The sequence below is a fragment of the Mustela lutreola genome, chromosome 8 (assembly GCF_030435805.1).
Source record: "Mustela lutreola isolate mMusLut2 chromosome 8, mMusLut2.pri, whole genome shotgun sequence".
NCBI lineage: Eukaryota > Metazoa > Chordata > Mammalia > Carnivora > Mustelidae > Mustela > Mustela lutreola.
This window is the reverse complement of record NC_081297.1, coordinates 134,665,646-134,684,221: the sequence shown is the minus strand read 5'-3', so window position 1 is coordinate 134,684,221 and position 18,576 is coordinate 134,665,646. Positions and strand designations below refer to the sequence as shown.

Here is an 18,576-nt window from a genome sequence, read left to right as displayed (position 1 = left end):
CTTCTGAAGCTACTAGCTCAAATAACAAATGTCCTCCTTTGGTCACGTTTGAGATGGGAGAAACTCAGGTAGAGTTGATTTTGAGTTTTAATTCGAAGATACGATGAAGCATTTCCCATGAGGAAGAAATTTAGGCTTCTTGGTCATTTATCCAGAAGGCTGAATAATTTCAGGGCGGAGGAAAATGTGGTCAGTGGCCTCAGAGGAATCAGAGCATTAACCATCCTGCCGAAATGTAAAACTCTTCTGTGTGGGTTAATGGGTACAATTAACACCAAAATTAGATACCATATGTAGGTAATAGAGGTTATTTAACACAGCTATTGACTATATACATCTCTGGACTGTGGAGCAGGTAGACTTGGCATTCATTAGAGAGTGTAATTAGCAAGACTTTATTGGATTTCCTTATTGGCTCCCGAGCGGGTTTGTCCGGGAAACCGCTCAGGAGGTAGTTGCCGGAGGAAGCCCGAGTGGCCATCTTTTCCACGTTTGGGTAAAGCTGTATTTCCAGATGCAGATTCGGATCATCCAACTAAACTTAATCTCATCATATCCTCCCTGTCTCCAACCCCTCTGCCTCTCTCCCATCTTTCCCCTACCCGCAAATGAACTTTTCTGCCCAACCATCAAGCTCCTTCCTCATTCTTCCTGTCACTCGAGTCACTTCGGCACGAGTGTTTGTCGATGTCGGGGGGGGGGGGGGCTCTTCCTTCCCCATTTTACCAGCTGAGCTCACTTCCGACCTTCCATGGCAGACTCCCATCTACCCATGGATAAAAAAATATCATTTATTGAGATAAAGGGAGGCAGAAGGAGGTGGTAAGTCCATGGTGGAAGGAAAGGGGATGAATGTTTGACTCTGGGAAGAGGAAAGTCATGGTAAGAAGCTTTCCTGAAATCAAATCAGACTGAACCTTTGAGCAAAGGTTTCTGTTGTGGGACACCTGGGTGGCTCAGTCGGTTAAGTGTCCACCTTCCACTCAGGTCATGATCTCAGAGTCCTGGGATCCAGTCCTGCCCCAGACTCCCTGCTCAGCGGGAAGCCTGCTTCTCCCTCCGCCTGTGGCTGCCCCTGCATCACCTGGGAAGCTCTTATAAACTGCAGCCACCTGGTCCCACACCCAGAGATTCTGGTTGAATTGCACAGGGGGCAGGGCAGGGTGGGGATCCGAACGTTCTCACAGTGTCCAGGGGATTCTAAAAGGCCAGCCAGGGTAAGAATGCTTCAAGATCAGAGCTTCTCGTGCGTTCATGTGTCAGTCAGTCACCGCGGTGGGTGGCAGGGGGATTTTGTTGCAGTGAGGATTCTGGTTCAGTAGGTTTGGGGTGAGGCCTGACATCTTGCATTCCTAAAAAGTTCCTAGGGGCTGCTGATGCTGCTGCTTTCCGGATGACACCGTGGGAAAACAGTTTGCACCTCCAAAGAAACTGAGATAAAGCCCAGGTGCTACTAGACTTGAGTCTGCGCAGGAGAGGAGGAGGAGGATGACGATGATAATGATCGTTTGGATGCGGGGTAAAGGCAATTACGGTTTCCCCAGACGTCACCAGCCGCTGAGTTCAATTAAGGGCTCAGGCTGACAATATGTTTATGGCACCTGCTTAAACAAGCGGCTTCTGCTTCTCCCTCCATTTATGTATCAGCACCTCCAGCTCTCTCCCTAAGTCTCACCCAGAGATTTCGACGTGTCCCTGGTGGGGGTGGGGGGGTCCCTCACTCCCCTTCAGCCACAGCTTGTCTGGATCGCCTGGTTCATGCTCCAAGTTCAGGTCACCTCTCGGGGAGGGCTGTTACTGCTGCTGGTGCCAGGCCCTGCCCCTGCCGCCCCGGGGCCCCTCAGAAAACACGGCAGAACCTCTGTCCAGGTCAACGCCAGCTTCCGGTAGCTTCTATGCAGCAGCGGGAGAATGAGGCACAGGTGCCAAACACCAAGCTCGCTTCCTGCCGCACCAGCCCGCGTCTCTTCTGAAATGGCATCAGAGTCTCCCTGCAGCTCCTCTCCAGGCCAAGTCCATGGGCTGGCAAAGACACAGACATCATCTCTGGCTTGGCAAAGAGGAAGAATGTAAATTGGCTCCAGGCGGAAAAACTCTGCCTCCGGGAACGGAGCTCCTTGCCACAAGAAGAAATGTGGAAGTGGGAGCAAGATGGCCCGTGCTGCTGAAGGTGGGGGGGGCTGGGGGTGTTGAACGGCCCCAGTTTCTTGAGTGGAAGCATCACCCCGTTTGGATTGCTTCAGGATGCATGTGGCAAGTCAGACAATTAAGCAGTGAGACATTTAGACAACGTTGAATGAAACCATTAAAATGCAAACTACATAGAGATCCGGTCTGGCTGCCCATCCCCAGTGCCCCTGCTCCTAGGTTAAGCCACTGGGACTCCCTGTGTCAGCCTTACCTGCTGTCTTGCGGCTCTAAACCATGCTCTACCTCGGCTTCACGATTTCTTGGTTTTAAGCAATTATTTACTAATAACCATTGTGAAAGATATACAGCTTGATTCACTTCCGCCTCCTTCTCCGACACCCTCCTCCTGATTTTGCTGGTGGTGTTTTTTGTGGACTGGTTCTTATTTTGGTTAAAACCTAAGTGCTATGCTTAAACTGTTGTTTCTTGATCCATAACTCTTTAAAGACCGGTTTTTCACTTACTGATGTGTCTGCATCCCTGGGTTATATATCAAGATTTTCGAAACAGCATCAAAGGTTCAGAAATAGCCAAAGTAAAACCGGCGAATCACTGATGTAGTAATTAGTGAAAATGTATTGGGCACACAGCGAAAAAGCCAGTTTGCAAACCGGGAGCCCGCACACCAGAACGCAGAATGAGACTCAGGGGTAATATGGTTATAAAGCAGCTTATCTAATAAGGAAGCGGTAACTGTTCATTCTTCACAGTGGTTGTTTGCAATATTAGAATTCTCCCAAAATGATGGGGGAATTGGCCGGTGGGTTGGCTCATATCAACCTAGAACAGTTTAACTTTCGTTTATGATTTCCAGAGGCGTAAGCAAGAAATAACCCAGGTCAAGTTAGCCTTGCAAAATAAGCCGAATTAAGCTTTGCTTGTATAACTAAACCGGTTTTGTCTGCTCGGGGAATTTTCAAGGCTGGTCTCTGTTTGTTTTTGATTTTAACAAGGGAAAACAAAGTTTAGAAAGTTATGCTTAAATAAACAGAATTTAGCAAAGGACCAGGGCAGGCTGACTGGATGCACAGAATAGGAAACCTGTCCTCTGGCAGGCATGACTCTCCAAGGGGAGATGCCAAGAGTCAAAGGCAAATTGATTCTCTTCCCTTAAATGCCATCAGATACTGAACCGTTTATGTCACTGAAACGTTGCGTGTCACTGAAAAGGAACCCTGGATATGTGTAGTTTGTTTTACTTTGGGAATGAATACTCTCGTGCAGTTTTCCCTCTCTGGTGTTGCAAAATTATCTTCTTCCTTGATGATATAGGGGGAAAAATAACCCTATTCATCTCTTCCAGCCATTTAATGCATTATGAGTACGTGCATATACATTGATTTCTTTCTAGGACAATTTGCATAGAACTCATCCTGGGATGAACTTTTCCTTACCTTCTTTAGTTAGTTTCCCCGTGTTCGGGGGCTTATGCGTTGTCTTCAATTCATTTTTCCTTTTGCTGCCGCGGATCCCTAAATTACTTTTTCAAAGAAATGTCTGGAGGTGTTTGCATGTCTGAAAATGGGTTTTGGCAGGTCTGAAAATGTATTTTGTTCCCCTAATATCTGATTAATGTTTGATTAATTCTACATTGAAAATCCTTTTCCTCCAGAACTTTGAAGACCTTTCTCTACTGCCATCTAGAATTTAAGCACCACTGAAAAGAAAGCAGCGGTTCACTGTACTGAGCCAGACTGCTGGCTTGAAGTCCTGGTGGGCCACCTGCTCGCTGTGCGGCCATGGGGGTAAGTTTCTCAGTATTTTCATCCAAAATATGATGATGATATAGAAGTTCGCTATTATATATAAAATGAGGCAGCTGCTCTCACATAGTGAGCCCTATGGTAGTGTTAGCTCCTTTAAAAAAAATTCAATTTCATCATTGTTCTTGTCTGGCATGTATCCTGGGTATTCTGAAATATCATGATACCACAGCTGTGTGAGTCTTTCTGCGCTCCATGAATTTGGTAGTTAGAAGACCCTTTGAAGTATCTTCCTTTAGTTCTGGAGATTAGAAAAACTTTTAAGAAATAGTTTTATGCCTTCCACTTTCTCTCTTCTCTCTTTCTCAGATGCCTTGGTTAAATGTAGACCCTTTTAGATTAAGATGATGTGTTCCTTTTTTTTTTTTTTTTTTTCCTCAGATTTTCCATTTTTCTGTCTTTTCTATATTCAGGGAGATCTTCTCAACTATTTCTTCCACCTGATTTATTACGTTCTAAATTTCTGCATTCATGTCTTTAATTATCACAAATGGTTTCTTGTTCTGTGCTTCTTTTGGTTCACTTTGGAGTTTTTAGTGGATGTAATAACCATCCATATCTCTTTGTGGCACTTTAGTTAGATTTGTTTTACGATCTAAAATTTCCATTCCTTTCAGAATGCAATGGACCGTAGTCCTTCATAGATGCATCACTTCTTTTGAATAATTTTATGTTTTAATCCTTTCCCATGATATTAATTTCACCCTTCCATAATTGACATTCTATTTATTTATTTATTTTAAAGATTTTATTTATTTGATAGACAGAGATTACAAGTAGGCGGAGAGGCAGGCAGAGAGAGGAGGAAGCAGGCTCCCCGCTGAGCAGAGAGCCAGACGTGGGGCTCAATCCCAGGACCCTGGGATCATGACCTGAGCGGAAGACAGAGGCTTTAACCCACTGAGCCACCCAGGTGCCCCCCATAATTGACATTTTTAAAAAATCACATTTTGCTGCTCCCTGTAATTAGGACATAGACTTTACTTCCGCCAATCAGAATATGATCCTTTGAGAAATTCGATTCTAAAGTGAGTTACAGGAGGGAATGGCCAGGACACCTTGTATCTATTTTTTCTTTCTTTTTTTTTTTTTTTACTTTTTACTGTAAACATTTTTTTAAAATTTTTAATAAACATATAATGTATTTTTATCCCCAGGGGTACAGGTCTGTGAATCACCAGGTTTACACACTTCACAGCACTCACCAAAGCACATACCCTCCCCAATGTCCATAACCCCACCCCCCTTCTCCCAAATCCCCTCCCCCCAGCAACCCTTAGTTTGTTTTGTGAGATTAAGAGTCACTTATGGTTTGTCTCCCTCCCAATCCCATCTTGTTTCATTTATTCTTCTCCTACCCACTTAACCCCCCATGTTGCATCTCTACTTCCTCATATCAGGGAGATCATATGATAGTTGTCTTTCTCCGCTTGACTTATTTTGCTAAGCATGATACCCTCTTGTTCCATCCACGTCATCGCAAATGGCAAGATTTCATTTCTTTTGATGGCTGCATAGTATTCCATTGTGTATATATACCACATCTTCTTTATCGATTCATCTGTTGATGGACGTCTAGGTTCCTTCCATAGTTTGGCTATTGTAGACATTGTTGCTATAAACATTCAGGTGCACCTGCCCCTTCAGATCACTGCATTTGTATCTTTAGGGTAAATACCCAGTAGTGCAATTGCTGGGTCGTTGGGTAGTTCTATTTTCAACATTTTGAGGAACCTCCAAGCTGTTTTCCAGAGTGGCTGCTTGCATTCCAGCTTGCATTCCCACCAACAGTGTAGGAGGGTTCCCCTTTCTCCGCATCCTCACCAGCATCTGCCATTTCCTGACTTGTTAATTTTAGCCATTCTGACTGGTGTGAGGTGATATCTCATTGTGGTTTTGATTTGTATTTCCCTAATGCTGAGTGATATGGAGCACTTTCTCATGAGTCTGTTGGCCATCTGGATGTCTTCTTTGCAGAAATGTCTGTTCATGTCTTCTGCCCATTTCTTCACTGGATTATTTGTTCTTTGGGTGTTGAGTTTGCTAAATTCTTTATAGATTTTGGACACTAGCCCTTTATCTGATATGTTGTTTGCAAATATCTTCTCCCATTCTGCCAGTTGTCTTTTGGTTTTGTTAACTGTTTCCTTTGCTGTGCAAAAGCTTTTGATCTTGATGAAATCCCAATAGTTCATTTTTGCCCTTGCATCCCCTGCCTTTGGTGATGTTCCTAAGAAGATGTTGCTGCGCACCTTGTATCTATTTTGCACTGTGGGGAAACAGAGGCAACATTTCTCTGGAGTCTGTAGCAGTATGGTTCTGGGAGATGTTCCTAGAGACTAAGCCCAGAGTTGGGTCCTCCAGTCCTTTCAAAGTTTGTGTAAGATGCCTAACACCCAAAATAAGTACTTTCCTGATAATAACTTTCTAGCTGGATTTACCCCCTGTATTCCAGATTTTTCCCCCCAAACTACTCATATGGCTTTGCCACATGGATATTCAATGTATCTTCCTCTTGGTTTTCATGTCCTTGTGTTCTCCTCTTTCACTGAGTGCGGGCAGGTGGGGAATATGGGCTCACTTCTAGTCATTACAATATGGCAGGCGTAATGGGATGTCATCTCTCAGATCAGATAACAAACAGAGCATAGCTTCTATTTTGGGTCCTCACTCTCTCTGGCTCATTGGTGGATCATTCAGCATGGGAAAAATAAACTGCCATGTCCTAAAACATCCCTGTGGAGAGGCCTATGTGGCAAGATTCCAAGGCCTACCAAAATCCATGTGAGTGAGCTAGGGAACTAGGTCTGCTCACACTCATTTGAGCTTCTGAATGAGACCACAGCCCAGCCAGTAGCTTGACAGCAGTGTCATGGGAAATCTCAGCGACAGGCACCCAGCTAAACAGCTCCTGATATCTGACTCACAGAAACCATGAGAATAAATGTTTGGTGTTTGACAGCATTTTGCACTGAACTAGAACAAATAATCCTAAAATCTGTATGGAACCACAAAAGACCCTGAGTAGTCAAGGCAATCTTGAAAAAGAACAAAACTGGAGGCATCACAATCTGTTTCAAAATATACTACAAAGCTATAGTAATCAAAACAGTACACAAACAGACACAGAGATCAACAGAACAGAATAGGGAGCCCAGGAACAAACCCACAATTATATGTTTAATTTATGACAAAGGCAAGAATATGCAATAGGAAAAAGACAGTCCCTTCAACAAATGGTGCTGGCCAAACTGGACAGCTACATGCAGAAGAATGAACTGGACCACTTTCTCCCACCACACACAAAAATAAACTCAAAGTGGATTAAAGAATTCCTAAAAATCCTAGAACAGGCAGTAATTTCTCAGACATCAGCCATAGCAACTTCTTTCCAGATATGTTTCCTCAGGCAAGGAAAATGAAAACAAAAATAAACTTCTGGGACTATATCAAAATAAAAAGCTCTGCCCAGCAAAGGAAACAGTCAACAAAGCAAAAAGATAACCTACTGAATGGGAGAGGATATTTGTAAATGATATATCCGATAGGGGGTTAATATCCAAAATATATGAAGAACTTACATAATGCAACACCAAAGAACCCATAAACCATCCAATTAAAAAATGGGCAGAAGACATAACCAGACATTTCCACAAAGAAGACATGTGAAAAGATGATCAGCATCACTCATCATCATCAGGGAATTGCAAATCAAACCACAGTGACATATCACTTCATACCTGTCAATGGCTAAAACCAATAACATAAGAACAACAGGTGTTGGTAGGGATGCAGACAAAAGGAAATCCTCAAGACCTGTTGGGAATGCAGACTGGTGCAGACACTGTGGGAAACAGCATGGAGATTATTTAAAAAAATTAACAGAATTATGATATGAGGGGCACCTGGGTGGCTCAGTGGGTTAAAGCCGCTGCCTTCAGCTCAGGTCATGATCCCAGGGTCCTGGGATCAAACCCCACATTGGTATCTCTGCTCAGTGGGGAGCCTTCTCCCCCCCCACCCACTCTGTGCCCGCCTCTCTGCCTACTTGTGATTGCTGTCAAATAAATAAAGTCTTTAAAAAAAAAAAGAATTACAATACGATCCAGTGATTTCTCTATTGGGCATTTACCCAAAGAACACGAAAACACTAATTTAAAAAGATATGTGCACCTTTGTGTTTATTGCAGGATTGTGTACAATAGCCAAGATATGGAAGCAGCCTAAGTGTTCATCAATAGGGGAGTAGATTAAAAAAAAAAAAGTATGTGTGTGTGTGTGTGTGTGTGTGTGTGTGTGTGTGTCTATTCCACAGAATTGAATATTTCAAGGATGAAATCTTGCCATTTGCAACAACATGGTTGGATCTAGTAGGTAGAATGCTAAGTGAAATAAGTCAGTCAGAGAAGGACAAATACCATATGATTTTCACCTGTGTGGAATTTAAGAAACACATGAACACAAATAGAAAAAGGAGACAAACCAAGAAACAGACTCTTCACTGCAGAGAACAAACTGGTCGCTACTGAAGGGCGGGCGGTGGGGGGGTGATGGGGGAAATGGAGGAAGGGGATGAAGAGTATACTTGCAACGAGCTGAGTAATGTACAGAATTGTGGATCACTCGATTACAACACCTGAAACAATGCTGTTAATTTTTTAAAATTATTTCCTGAATTAACAAAGTGTTTTGTGTTTCCAGCCACTATGTTAGGGGGTAATTTGTTAGGTAGCAATAGCTAAATAGTACAGGCATCGCAAATTTAACTTGTCTAAAACCAGACTCCTGAACTTTACTCATGCCCTCAATGGGCTCCCCCTCTCAGAGACGCTCATCTCCATGAATGACTACCCTACCCTTCCAGTGGCTGAGACCAAAAGTTTGGAATCATCCTTGATTCCAAATGATGATCCTTGGATCATCCTCTCTCTCATGACGAAGGACCAAGCCATCAGCAGTCCTTGTCAGCTCTACCTTCCCAATGTTTCTAAAATCTGCCCATTTCACCTCAGCTTTGCTACTGTTGTCCTCTCTGAGATGAGGAAACCGTTGTCCTCTGATGAAGCTGTTGTCCTCTCTGATATGGACAATTGCAGTAACTTCTCCATGAGTCGCTATCCTTCTACAGTTTCCTTCCAACACAAAACCAGAGTGACCCATTTAAAGGTAAAGTCATTTTTTTCTCCTTGGCTCAAAGCTCTCTAATGGTTCCACATCTCTCTAGTGAAGACGGTCTTTAGAATGACTTGAAAGGCCTGTGTGGTCTGACCTTCTTTCCAGGCTCTCTTCCATTTGTTCTCTTCCCAAGCCATCCTGGCCAAAGTTGGAGCCCACCTCAGGGCCTTTGCATTTTCTGTTCTTCAGCCAGCATCTCTGGGCACACCTGATGGTAGGGAAGGGATTGTCTCCTTTGTCCATTGCTATTCCTCCCCATACCTAGAGCTCTGCCCAGTTCACACTAAGTCTTTAAATATTCGATGTGCACATGTATAACTTGGGTAGAACGGATGCAGTACTCTGTAGCTAAAAGCCCTGAGCAACACACAGCATCCATGGTTTGGTCTGTTTGTCCTTTGTGTAGGAGCTTTTCTCTGCACACCTAGGACTGTTAGTGACCTGTGTATATTTAATAGTGAGACACTGGTTCATTCATGTAGATAGTTGGTGTGATTTTCTGTCTCTAGTGGCCTCTGTCCTGCATGAGAGGGCTGACTATACCGTGGAGGGGTGTGTGTGCGCGCGCACGCATGCGTGTTTGGGGTAGGGGGTTCCTGGATATATCCAATGGCAAACTTCACGAAAATTTTTCACTAGAGCATATTCATGTTAAGGAATAGGCACATACATTGGGTTTCTTCCCCAAAATGTCCAAATGAGGGTGGCTTTCTCTACTTTGAGAAAGCCCTAGAGGAGCACTATATTGTCCTGCTCTGATTTTTGGAGCATTTTCTTCTGGTTTAAGTCCAAGGGCACCATCGCTGGTAGGGGTGAGGGAAGCTGCTACTTGACGTTTTTTGATCATTTCCATCAGTGTCTGCTCTTCAACCCCTGTATGTCCCCAGAGACCCCCCAGAGGCAAGAACGCTGCTGTGTATCTTGTGGCGAGGGGGTGGGGGGGGCGGTCTCCTTCCCTGCTTGTGTGTTCCCCCATCTACCCCACCATCTACCTCCCATATTCCCGTATCCACCATTTAAGACTGCAGATTCCCCAGCTCCCTTTTCAATTTTCAGCAATTTTCTGACTTTACTCTATTTCTTTTTTTGCTCCTCTCATGTCAGTGTGTTTCCAGGAAGACGAGGTGGTAAACTCAAATGCGCGCTATGTCATCTTCAAACAGCAGACATGCATGATATTGTAATTTTCGCTTCTTGCCACCATCATTAGATGCTGGTTTGATTTTTCCACTCGCCTTCATTTTCTTTCTCCAGAAGCTTTCGTTCCTGGTGTTATGAAATTTTACAATGACAAGTCTCTTGGTGGAGGCGTTTTTTTATTCACTGTACCGAACTGAGTCCCTCCCTTACTTCTCGAAAAATTTCCACTATTTTTGATAGTTTTCTACTCACTGTTTTATCTTCCTGGGATTCCTATTCATTAGAAATTTTACCTCCTGTCTAGATTAACCAGCCCTCTCATCTTTCTTGTTATCTTCTTCCTGTGAGTTTTCCTCATCTCCTTCTCCTTCAACTGAATTTATTTTGGCTATCCTACTTTTAATTTCCAATTTCTATTTGTTCCTTGTTTTGGGCCTTTTTCATTTTATGAATACAGTAGTCTGTCTTACCTCCTGCAAGATAATAGCCCTATTTGGTGTTTGGTTTGTTTTAATCTATTTCCTCTAGATTTATTTTTTCTCTTTGCTTTGGATGGCTTTCCCAAATATTTGGAGATTCCTAACTGTATGCTTTGTTACAAAGCTAAGTGGAGGCATATAAAGAATTTTAAGAACTTGAGAAACAATGGATGTGAATTGGGTAGGGCCAGTGAGCATTCCTAAGGTTAAGCTTCCTGGGCAGGAGACCTGGAAAGGCTTACAGAGAGCAAGTGTGGAAGCAAAGAAGGGAAATGATCTGATTGGCTGTGGCTTGGTTGGCTGTTTATGACTGGTTGTGCTTAGCATTTTGATTTCAGAACCGGAGGAATTGATAGGCTTAGATTTTGGTTTGCTTATGTAGGCCCCCCCATGGCCCTAGAGACACTTCAGTCCAATGGCCTCCTTGTGTAATTAACAGCTACATTCAAGAGTCAGACCAGGCATGAGTTTCATTTGTTGACTGGTGGATTTCACTGTGGAATAACTTGGGCCATTGGGCATTTGCGTGGAGGTCATTTCTCTGGGATCCGGAGTGGTGGGTAGACCGCAGGGTGCTCGTTCCCGCACCGGGTGGCAGGAATAACAGTCACAGAATGGCAGACATCAGCAATAAAGTGTCATTGTCTAAACAGGATGCCCCCGACCCCCCGCCAAGATACTATGCCGGTACCATACTTTATTATCCTATAATCTGTGACCAAGGTGAGGACGAGTACTGGTATTTACTTATTTTGATGCTCCTTGATGTCTCAATAAAGCATGTGGAATGAATGAATGGCGGGGATTTGCTCCTGGCCTTGCTCCGCACCTCAAATAACAGTTGCTGGGGCCAACTGACGAGTGACTGTCACAGGTCCCTGCCCAGGGCCCTGAGCGATCCAGTGGTGGGGGGTTGGGGGGAGGGGGCTCAGTCCTCCTGTGACCGCAAGGAGAGTACACATGCGCCCGGGGCCCAGAAGGCGGAGCCTCGCCTCTCCTTGTCCTGTCTCTGCAGTTCTTAACAGTGAGGCTGAGCTTACGGTTGCATCTTTTTGCCAAAACTGAGCCTGGAGCTAGTGACTTCCAGCGATATAATGATCTCTCAAGTTACCCTCTCATCTTTTCGGTCCTGATATTTTTCCCTTTCATGTTTTCCACATTTAAGAGCGATCAGTGTCCTATCTGCTCTGTCATTTTGCTGTTTCACTAACTTGGAGAGCCACTTGTCATCTGAAAATGTGCCCTCTTTGAGGCCAGTGGAGAACACCATGTTCTTTTTCCCTCTAGAAAAAGGAGCATGAGGGGCGCCTGGGTGGCTCAGCGGGTTAAAGCCTCTGCCTTCGGCCCAGGTCATGATCCCGGGACCCTGGGATCGAGCCCCGCATCGGGCTCTCTGCTCGGTGCAGAGCCTGCTTCTCTCTCTCTCTCTCTGCCTGCCTCTCTGCCTACTTGTGTTCTCTATCAAATAAATAAATAAAATATTAAAAAAAAAAAAAAAAAAAAAAAAAAAGAAAAAGGAGCATGATCCCTGTTCTCGTTTCCCTCTTTAAGTTACTTTGTGTCAGATTTGTCCCAATGCCACGATCATTAATATTTAAATAGACTTTTTTAAGAAATTTAAAAAGACAAAGGGATGAAGCCTTCCTGTTTGAGCACATGTTACTTGCCTCACACTAAGTCCGATGACGGATGAAGAGAAAAACATTCCTTTCAGAGTTTCACAATCTCCTGGAAGAAACACACATAAACATAACGAAGTTTGGCAAACGTTATATTATTATTATTTTTTAAAGATTTTACTTATTCATTTGACAGAGATCGCAAGTAGGCAGAGAGGCAGGTGTGGGAGGGGGGAAGCAGGCTCCCTGCGGGGCTCCATCCCAGGACCCTGGGATCATGACCTGAGCCGAAGGCAGAGGCTTTAACCCACTGAGCCACCCAGGTGCCCCACGTTATATTATTATTAAGAGCTCAGAAACAGTATTTCGAGGACAGAGAATAAACTCATGGTTTCTCTGTGACCCCAGCTGGGTATCCACCAATGACTCTCAAACGTGTAAGTAAAGTTTAAAATCAGGAAAATTACCTTGCGCTTTGCTTTTATCACTTCCACTCCAGATTTGTAAATTAACAAATGGAAATCCGAAGTGACAGGCAGGTGTGAAAGAGAACTCAAAGAAACAGCTGCTTTAAGGAATAATATTGAAAATGTATAAAAGCTGTTAATAAATAAAAAGAAGCCCATATGTGTATTTTAAAAATCCCAAACACTTCTCTCCTGGCTTCTTCACAATCCCGAAGTATAAATAGCTTTTTTTTTTTTTTTTTTTTAAATTAACCAAATCTGCCCAGATTTCTGCAGACCTTCAAGGAAGCATGAAGAAGAAGATATGAGTTGATGTGAAGGATTACGTTAGAGATTGTGGTTGTTAAAAAGGAAAATGGAGCAAAGCATGAGACCCCGAGCTAAGGCTCAGGAACGTGTCTGGGGAGCTAGTCCGTGGGGAGGCAGGTTTGACACAAGAGTAGCTTGATTATTTTGTTAATTGTTTCCTTTGCTGTGCAAAAGCTTTTGATCTTGATGAAATCCCAATAGTTCATTTTTGCCCTTGCTTCCCTTGCCTTTGGCGATGTTCCTAGGAAGATGTTGCTGCGGCTGAGGTCGAAGAGGTTGCTGCCTGTGTTCCTCTCAAGGATTTTGATGGATTCCTTTCACACATTCGACATATCAGATAAAGGACTAGTGTCCAAAATCTATAAAGAACTTAGCAAACTCAACACCCAAAGAACAAATAATCCAATCAAGAAATGGGCAGAGGACATGAACAGACATTTCTGCAAAGAAGACATCCAGATGGCCAACAGACACATGAAAAAGTGCTCCATATCACTCGACATCAGGGAAATACAAATCAAAACCACAATGAGATATCACCTCACACCAGTCAGAATGGCTAAAATTAACAAGTCAGGAAATGACAGATGCTGGCGAGGATGCGGAGAAAGGGGAACCCTCCTACACTGTTGGTGGGAATGCAAGCTGGTGCAACCACTCTGGAAAACAGCATGGAGGTTCCTCAAAATGTTGAAAATAGAACTGCCCTATGACCCAGCAATTGCATTTTAGGGTATTTACCCTAAAGATACAAACCTAGTGATCCAAAGGGGCACGTGCACCCGAATGTTTATAGCAGCAATGTCCACAATAGCCAAACTATGGAAAGAACCTAGATGTCCATCAACAGATGAATGGATAAAGAAGATGTGGTATATATACACAATGGAATACTATGCAGCCATCAAAAGAAATGAAATCTTGCCATTTGCGACAACATGGATGGAACTAGAGCGTATCATGCTTAGCGAAATAAGTCAAGCAGAGAAAGACAATTATCATATGATCTCCCTGATATGAAGAAGTGGTGATGCAACATGGGGGCTTAAGTGGGTAGAAGAAGAATCAATGAAACAAGATGGGATTGGGAGGGAGACGAACCATAAGTGACTCTTCGTCTCACAAAGCAAACTGAGGTTAGCTAGGGGGAGGAGGGTTGGGAGAAGGAGGTGGGTTTATGGACATTGTGGAGGGTATGTGCTATGATGAGTGCTGTGAAGTGTGTAAACCTGGCGATTACAGACCTGTACCCCTGGGGATAAAAATATATGTTTATAAAAAATAAAAAATTTTAAAAAAAAAAGAGTAGCTTGATGAAAACCCTCCATGGAGCCCTTGGATTGTCAGAGATCTCCTAGGGGGCGCAGAGGTTGGGAAGGCTCCGGACATCCTCAGTCCCCATCCACCACCACCACCAAAGACCAAAGAGGCTCTGGGCTATCACGCTCTTGCTCTCTCTCCCTCTCTTTTTAAAAATATTTTATTTATTTATTTGACAGATAGAGATCACAAGTAGGCAGAGAGGCAGGCAGGGTGGGGTGGGCAGAGAGCCCGATACAGGGCTCCGTCCCAGGACGTTAGGATCATGACCTGAGCCCAAGGCAGAGGCTTTAACCCACTGAGCCACTGGGGCACCCCTCACTCTCTTTTTAAAATATTTTACTTATTTAACAGAGCACAAGCAGGGAGAAAGCAGGCAGAGGCTCCCCTCTCAGCAGACAGCCTCATGCAGGCTGCGTCGCAGGACCCTGGGATCATGACCTGAGCCACCCAGGCATCCCTAGGGGTGTCTCTTTTGTAGACCACACTTCAGCATGGGATTCTATTTGGACCCAGGTTTTGGCAGTTCTGTAAAGTTTAAACGAGGGTGATTGCATCAGCACAAAGAACTCTGGAGAGCAGAAGGTGAGCCTGAACCATGAAGGCGAGAAAGACTGAGATCTTGGGAGTCCTGGCAGGTGCTTGATAAAATATGTAGGACAAGTCGATCCCAGCAGTGTCTAGAGCTCCAGAGGAAAAGCCAGGGCAATCAGAAATCATTAAAGATCAATATAGTGACCTGAATGAATGGCCATCCCAGGTCATTGCGAAAGAATGATCTAGAAATCCACATAGGAACGGTGCTCCAAGAGAGCTAATGGGTGAAGATTTTAAACATCAGAATTCAAGACCAGCTTTTCCAAGGATTTAAGAAGAACAAAAACATTGAGGGATGGAAGAATGACAAATCTGGAATTTATCCTTTTATGTACAGCGGCTAGCAAAGGAAGGCTTTGGAGGAAACTTGCAGGAAGCTAGGAGCGAGGGGGGTGTCCGTGTTCCTGCAGGCTGGACAGCTTGAACTTTCAAGGTCGGCTGACCTTTCACCTGACCTTTAACCTAGACCACACTGACCTTTCTATTAGAAACCCAACAGGGATTTGTGAGAGGTATGGAAATGCTCTGTCAACCCCAAATCCCACAACTGTGAGGGCCCTCCTGGGAGCACTACTGATCTGCATTACCTGAGGGTTTTTCTGAAAGAGCAGTTGCCTTGGACCTTCCCCGAGGGCATGGTTAGTGACAGAACATCAAAGTCTGTCCCTCAGACCACAAAACTAGGAGAAGCATAAGATACAAACTTGACCCTTAACAAAGGTTTCAGATTTCTGGATTCATCCACACACCTGATCTCCACTGAACTCATTGCAGGATCCCAATCATTCGTGGTTTTTTTGTTGTTTTTTTAAAGATATTTATTTATTTATTTGACAGAGAGAGAGAGAGATCACAAGTAGGCAGAGAGGCAGGCAGAGAGAGAGAGGAGGAAGCAGGCTCCCTGCTGAGCAGAGAACCCGATGCAGGACTCGATCCCAGGACCCTGAGATCATGACCTGAGCCGAAGGCAGAGGCTTTAACCCACTGAGCCACCCAGGAGCCCAATCATTCGGTTTTAAACGAATAAATCAGCATGCCAGGCACTGTGGCCCACACTAGGAATATAGGGGTAAGAACACAAGACACGTGGAATTTTTTTTTTTTAAGACTTTGTTTATTTGAGAGAGAGAGTGAGTGAGCATAAGAGAGCGAGTACAAGCAGGTGGTGGGGCGGAGGTGGGGGCAGAGGGAGAAGCAGGCTCCCCGCTGAGCAGGGACCCTGAAGCAGGGCTCGATCCCAGGATCATGACCTGAGCTGAAGGCAGATGCTTCACCAACTGAGCCATCCAGGTGCCCCAAGACTGTGGCATTTAAAGTCCTGTAGCTTGAAAGCAGCACGAAGAGAAATCCAATTTGCTGCAGCAGGCATGCAAGTGAAAGGAGAAAGCAAGTCACTGTAACAATTAAAAATGCATTTAGAATCTAGTGGTGAAAAGAATCTACATGTATCACTTATGTTTAAGTTGAAAAGATGAAATCCTCTGGGCAAAGAGCCACTGACAGAATCATGAGCAAAATGTAATTATCTGCTACTTAAAGAGACACAGACCTGAAAGTCCTGCATAACCTCAAAGCTATGTGAAAAATGCAGCTGCTAACAGCCTGCTCTCCTACAAGATGTAATGAGGTCCTACCAGGTAAAACTACCGTAACTCCTCTTGAGGCATCATCAAGACTGATGGACACATAGCGTATACAAGAGAAAATTCGGATATTGGATTGTGTGATGGGAAAATGCACAATCTTCTTAGCAGTGTATGAAAACAAAATAGGGGCGCCTGGGTGGCTCAGTCAGTTCAGCTGCTGCCTTGAGCTCAGGTCATGATCCCAGGATCCTCAGATCAGCCAGGCCAGCCTCCCCGCTCAGGGGGGAGTCTGCTTCTCCCTCTGCCCCTCCCCCCTCTCAAATAAACAAATAATTTTTTTAATTAACATATAATGTATTATATGCCCCAGGGGTACAGGCCTGTGAATCATCAGGCTTACACATTTCACAGCACTCACCATAGCACATACCCTCCCCCAGTGTCCATCATCCAACCACCCTATCCCTACCCCCACCCCCAGCAACCCTGTTTGTTTCATGAGATTAAGAATCTCTTATGGTTTATCTCCCTCCCCAGACCCATCTTGTTTTATTTTGTTCCTCCCTTCCTACCACTAGCCTCCCGCCTGGCCTTTCAAATTCCTCATATCATATAGATCATATGATAATTGTCTTTCTCTGACTTATTTAGCTTAGCGTAATCCCCTCTAGTTCCATCCACGTCTTTGCAAATGCAAGATTTTGGTGGTTTTTTTGATGGCTGCATAGTATCCCACTGTGTGTATATATACCACACCTTTATCCATTCGTCTGCTGATGGACATCTAGGTTCTTTCCATAGTTTGACTATTGTGGACATTGCTGCTATAAACATTTGGGTGCACGTGCCCCTTTGGATCACTACATTTGTATTTTTAGGGTAAATACCCAATAGTGCAATTACTGGGTCATAGGGTAGCTCTATTTTCAACTTGTTGAGGAACCTCCATGCTGTTTTCCAGAGTGGCTACACCAGCTTGCATTCCCACCAACAGTGTAGGAGGGTTCCCCCTTCTCCACATCCTCCCCAACATCTGTCATTTCCTGACTTGTTAATTTTAGCCATTCTGACTGGTGTGAGGTGGTATCTCATTGTGCTTTGATTTGTATTTCCCTGATGCTGAGTGATGTGGAGCATTTTTTCATGTGTCTGTTGGCCATCTGGATGTCTTCTTTGCAGAAATGCCTGTTCATGTCCTCTGCCCATTTCTTGATTGGATTATTTGTTCTTTGGGTGTTGAGTTTGCTAAGTTCTTTATAGATTTTGGACACTAGCCCTTTATCTGATATATCGTTTGCAAATATCTTCTCCCATTTGGTCAGTTGTCTTTTGGTTTTGTTGACGGTTTCCTTTGCTGTGCGAAGGCTTTTGATCTTGATGACGTCCCAATAGGTAAATAAAATCTTTTAAAAAAGAAAAAATAAAGAAATTGAGCCACCTTCTAGGCACCATTAATCAAGGTTTCAGCTAACAAAAATAAATTAGAGTGGTAAAGTCCATTGCTGGCAATCAGGAGAAATATACATTCATATTGCAATGCCTAGTGACACCATAAATGGGATTTGTCTGTCCAGAAATAATAAGGAAATATTGCCAAAAAAACCCTATGAAATTGTTCAAATCCTTTGTTCTGGTATCATTGCTGAATCTTAAGGAAGTATCCTGGTTTAAAAAAAAAGTTGTTTTTTTTTAAACGTTCATATTGGCACTGTTTAGAATTTCTTTAAAAATTAGAGAAACACTCCAAATTCTCAGTGTAAAAGGATCAGCTAAATAGGCCATGGAACCTTGACTTTGCTACAGCTGTTGGAACAAGAAGCAGGTATCTGCATTGGCCCATGAAGGATAAACACCATCCAGAATTACCTTCCCCCCAAACTAGAAAAATGCACAAAATCTAGGAATCAGTGTATTTTCAGACACTGCATAGC

General features: G+C 43.8%; 1 protein-coding gene across 2 annotated transcripts in view; it reads left to right on the top strand.

Annotated features, from left to right (window-relative positions):
- The window catches only part of SLC41A2 (solute carrier family 41 member 2), a 131,854-nt gene extending 127,927 nt beyond the window's left edge, over positions 1-3,927 (top strand). The window contains exon 11 of one of the 2 annotated variants that reach the window (XM_059186732.1): positions 3,803-3,927. In XM_059186732.1, coding sequence (XP_059042715.1) covers positions 3,803-3,841 — 39 coding nt within the window. In that variant the 3' untranslated portion in view covers positions 3,842-3,927. Of the gene's footprint in view, positions 1-1,360; positions 1,510-3,802 lie in introns of those variants that run through there. The other variant, XM_059186731.1, reaches the window with a different exon arrangement.
- Positions 3,928-18,576: the final 14,649 nt, after the last annotated feature.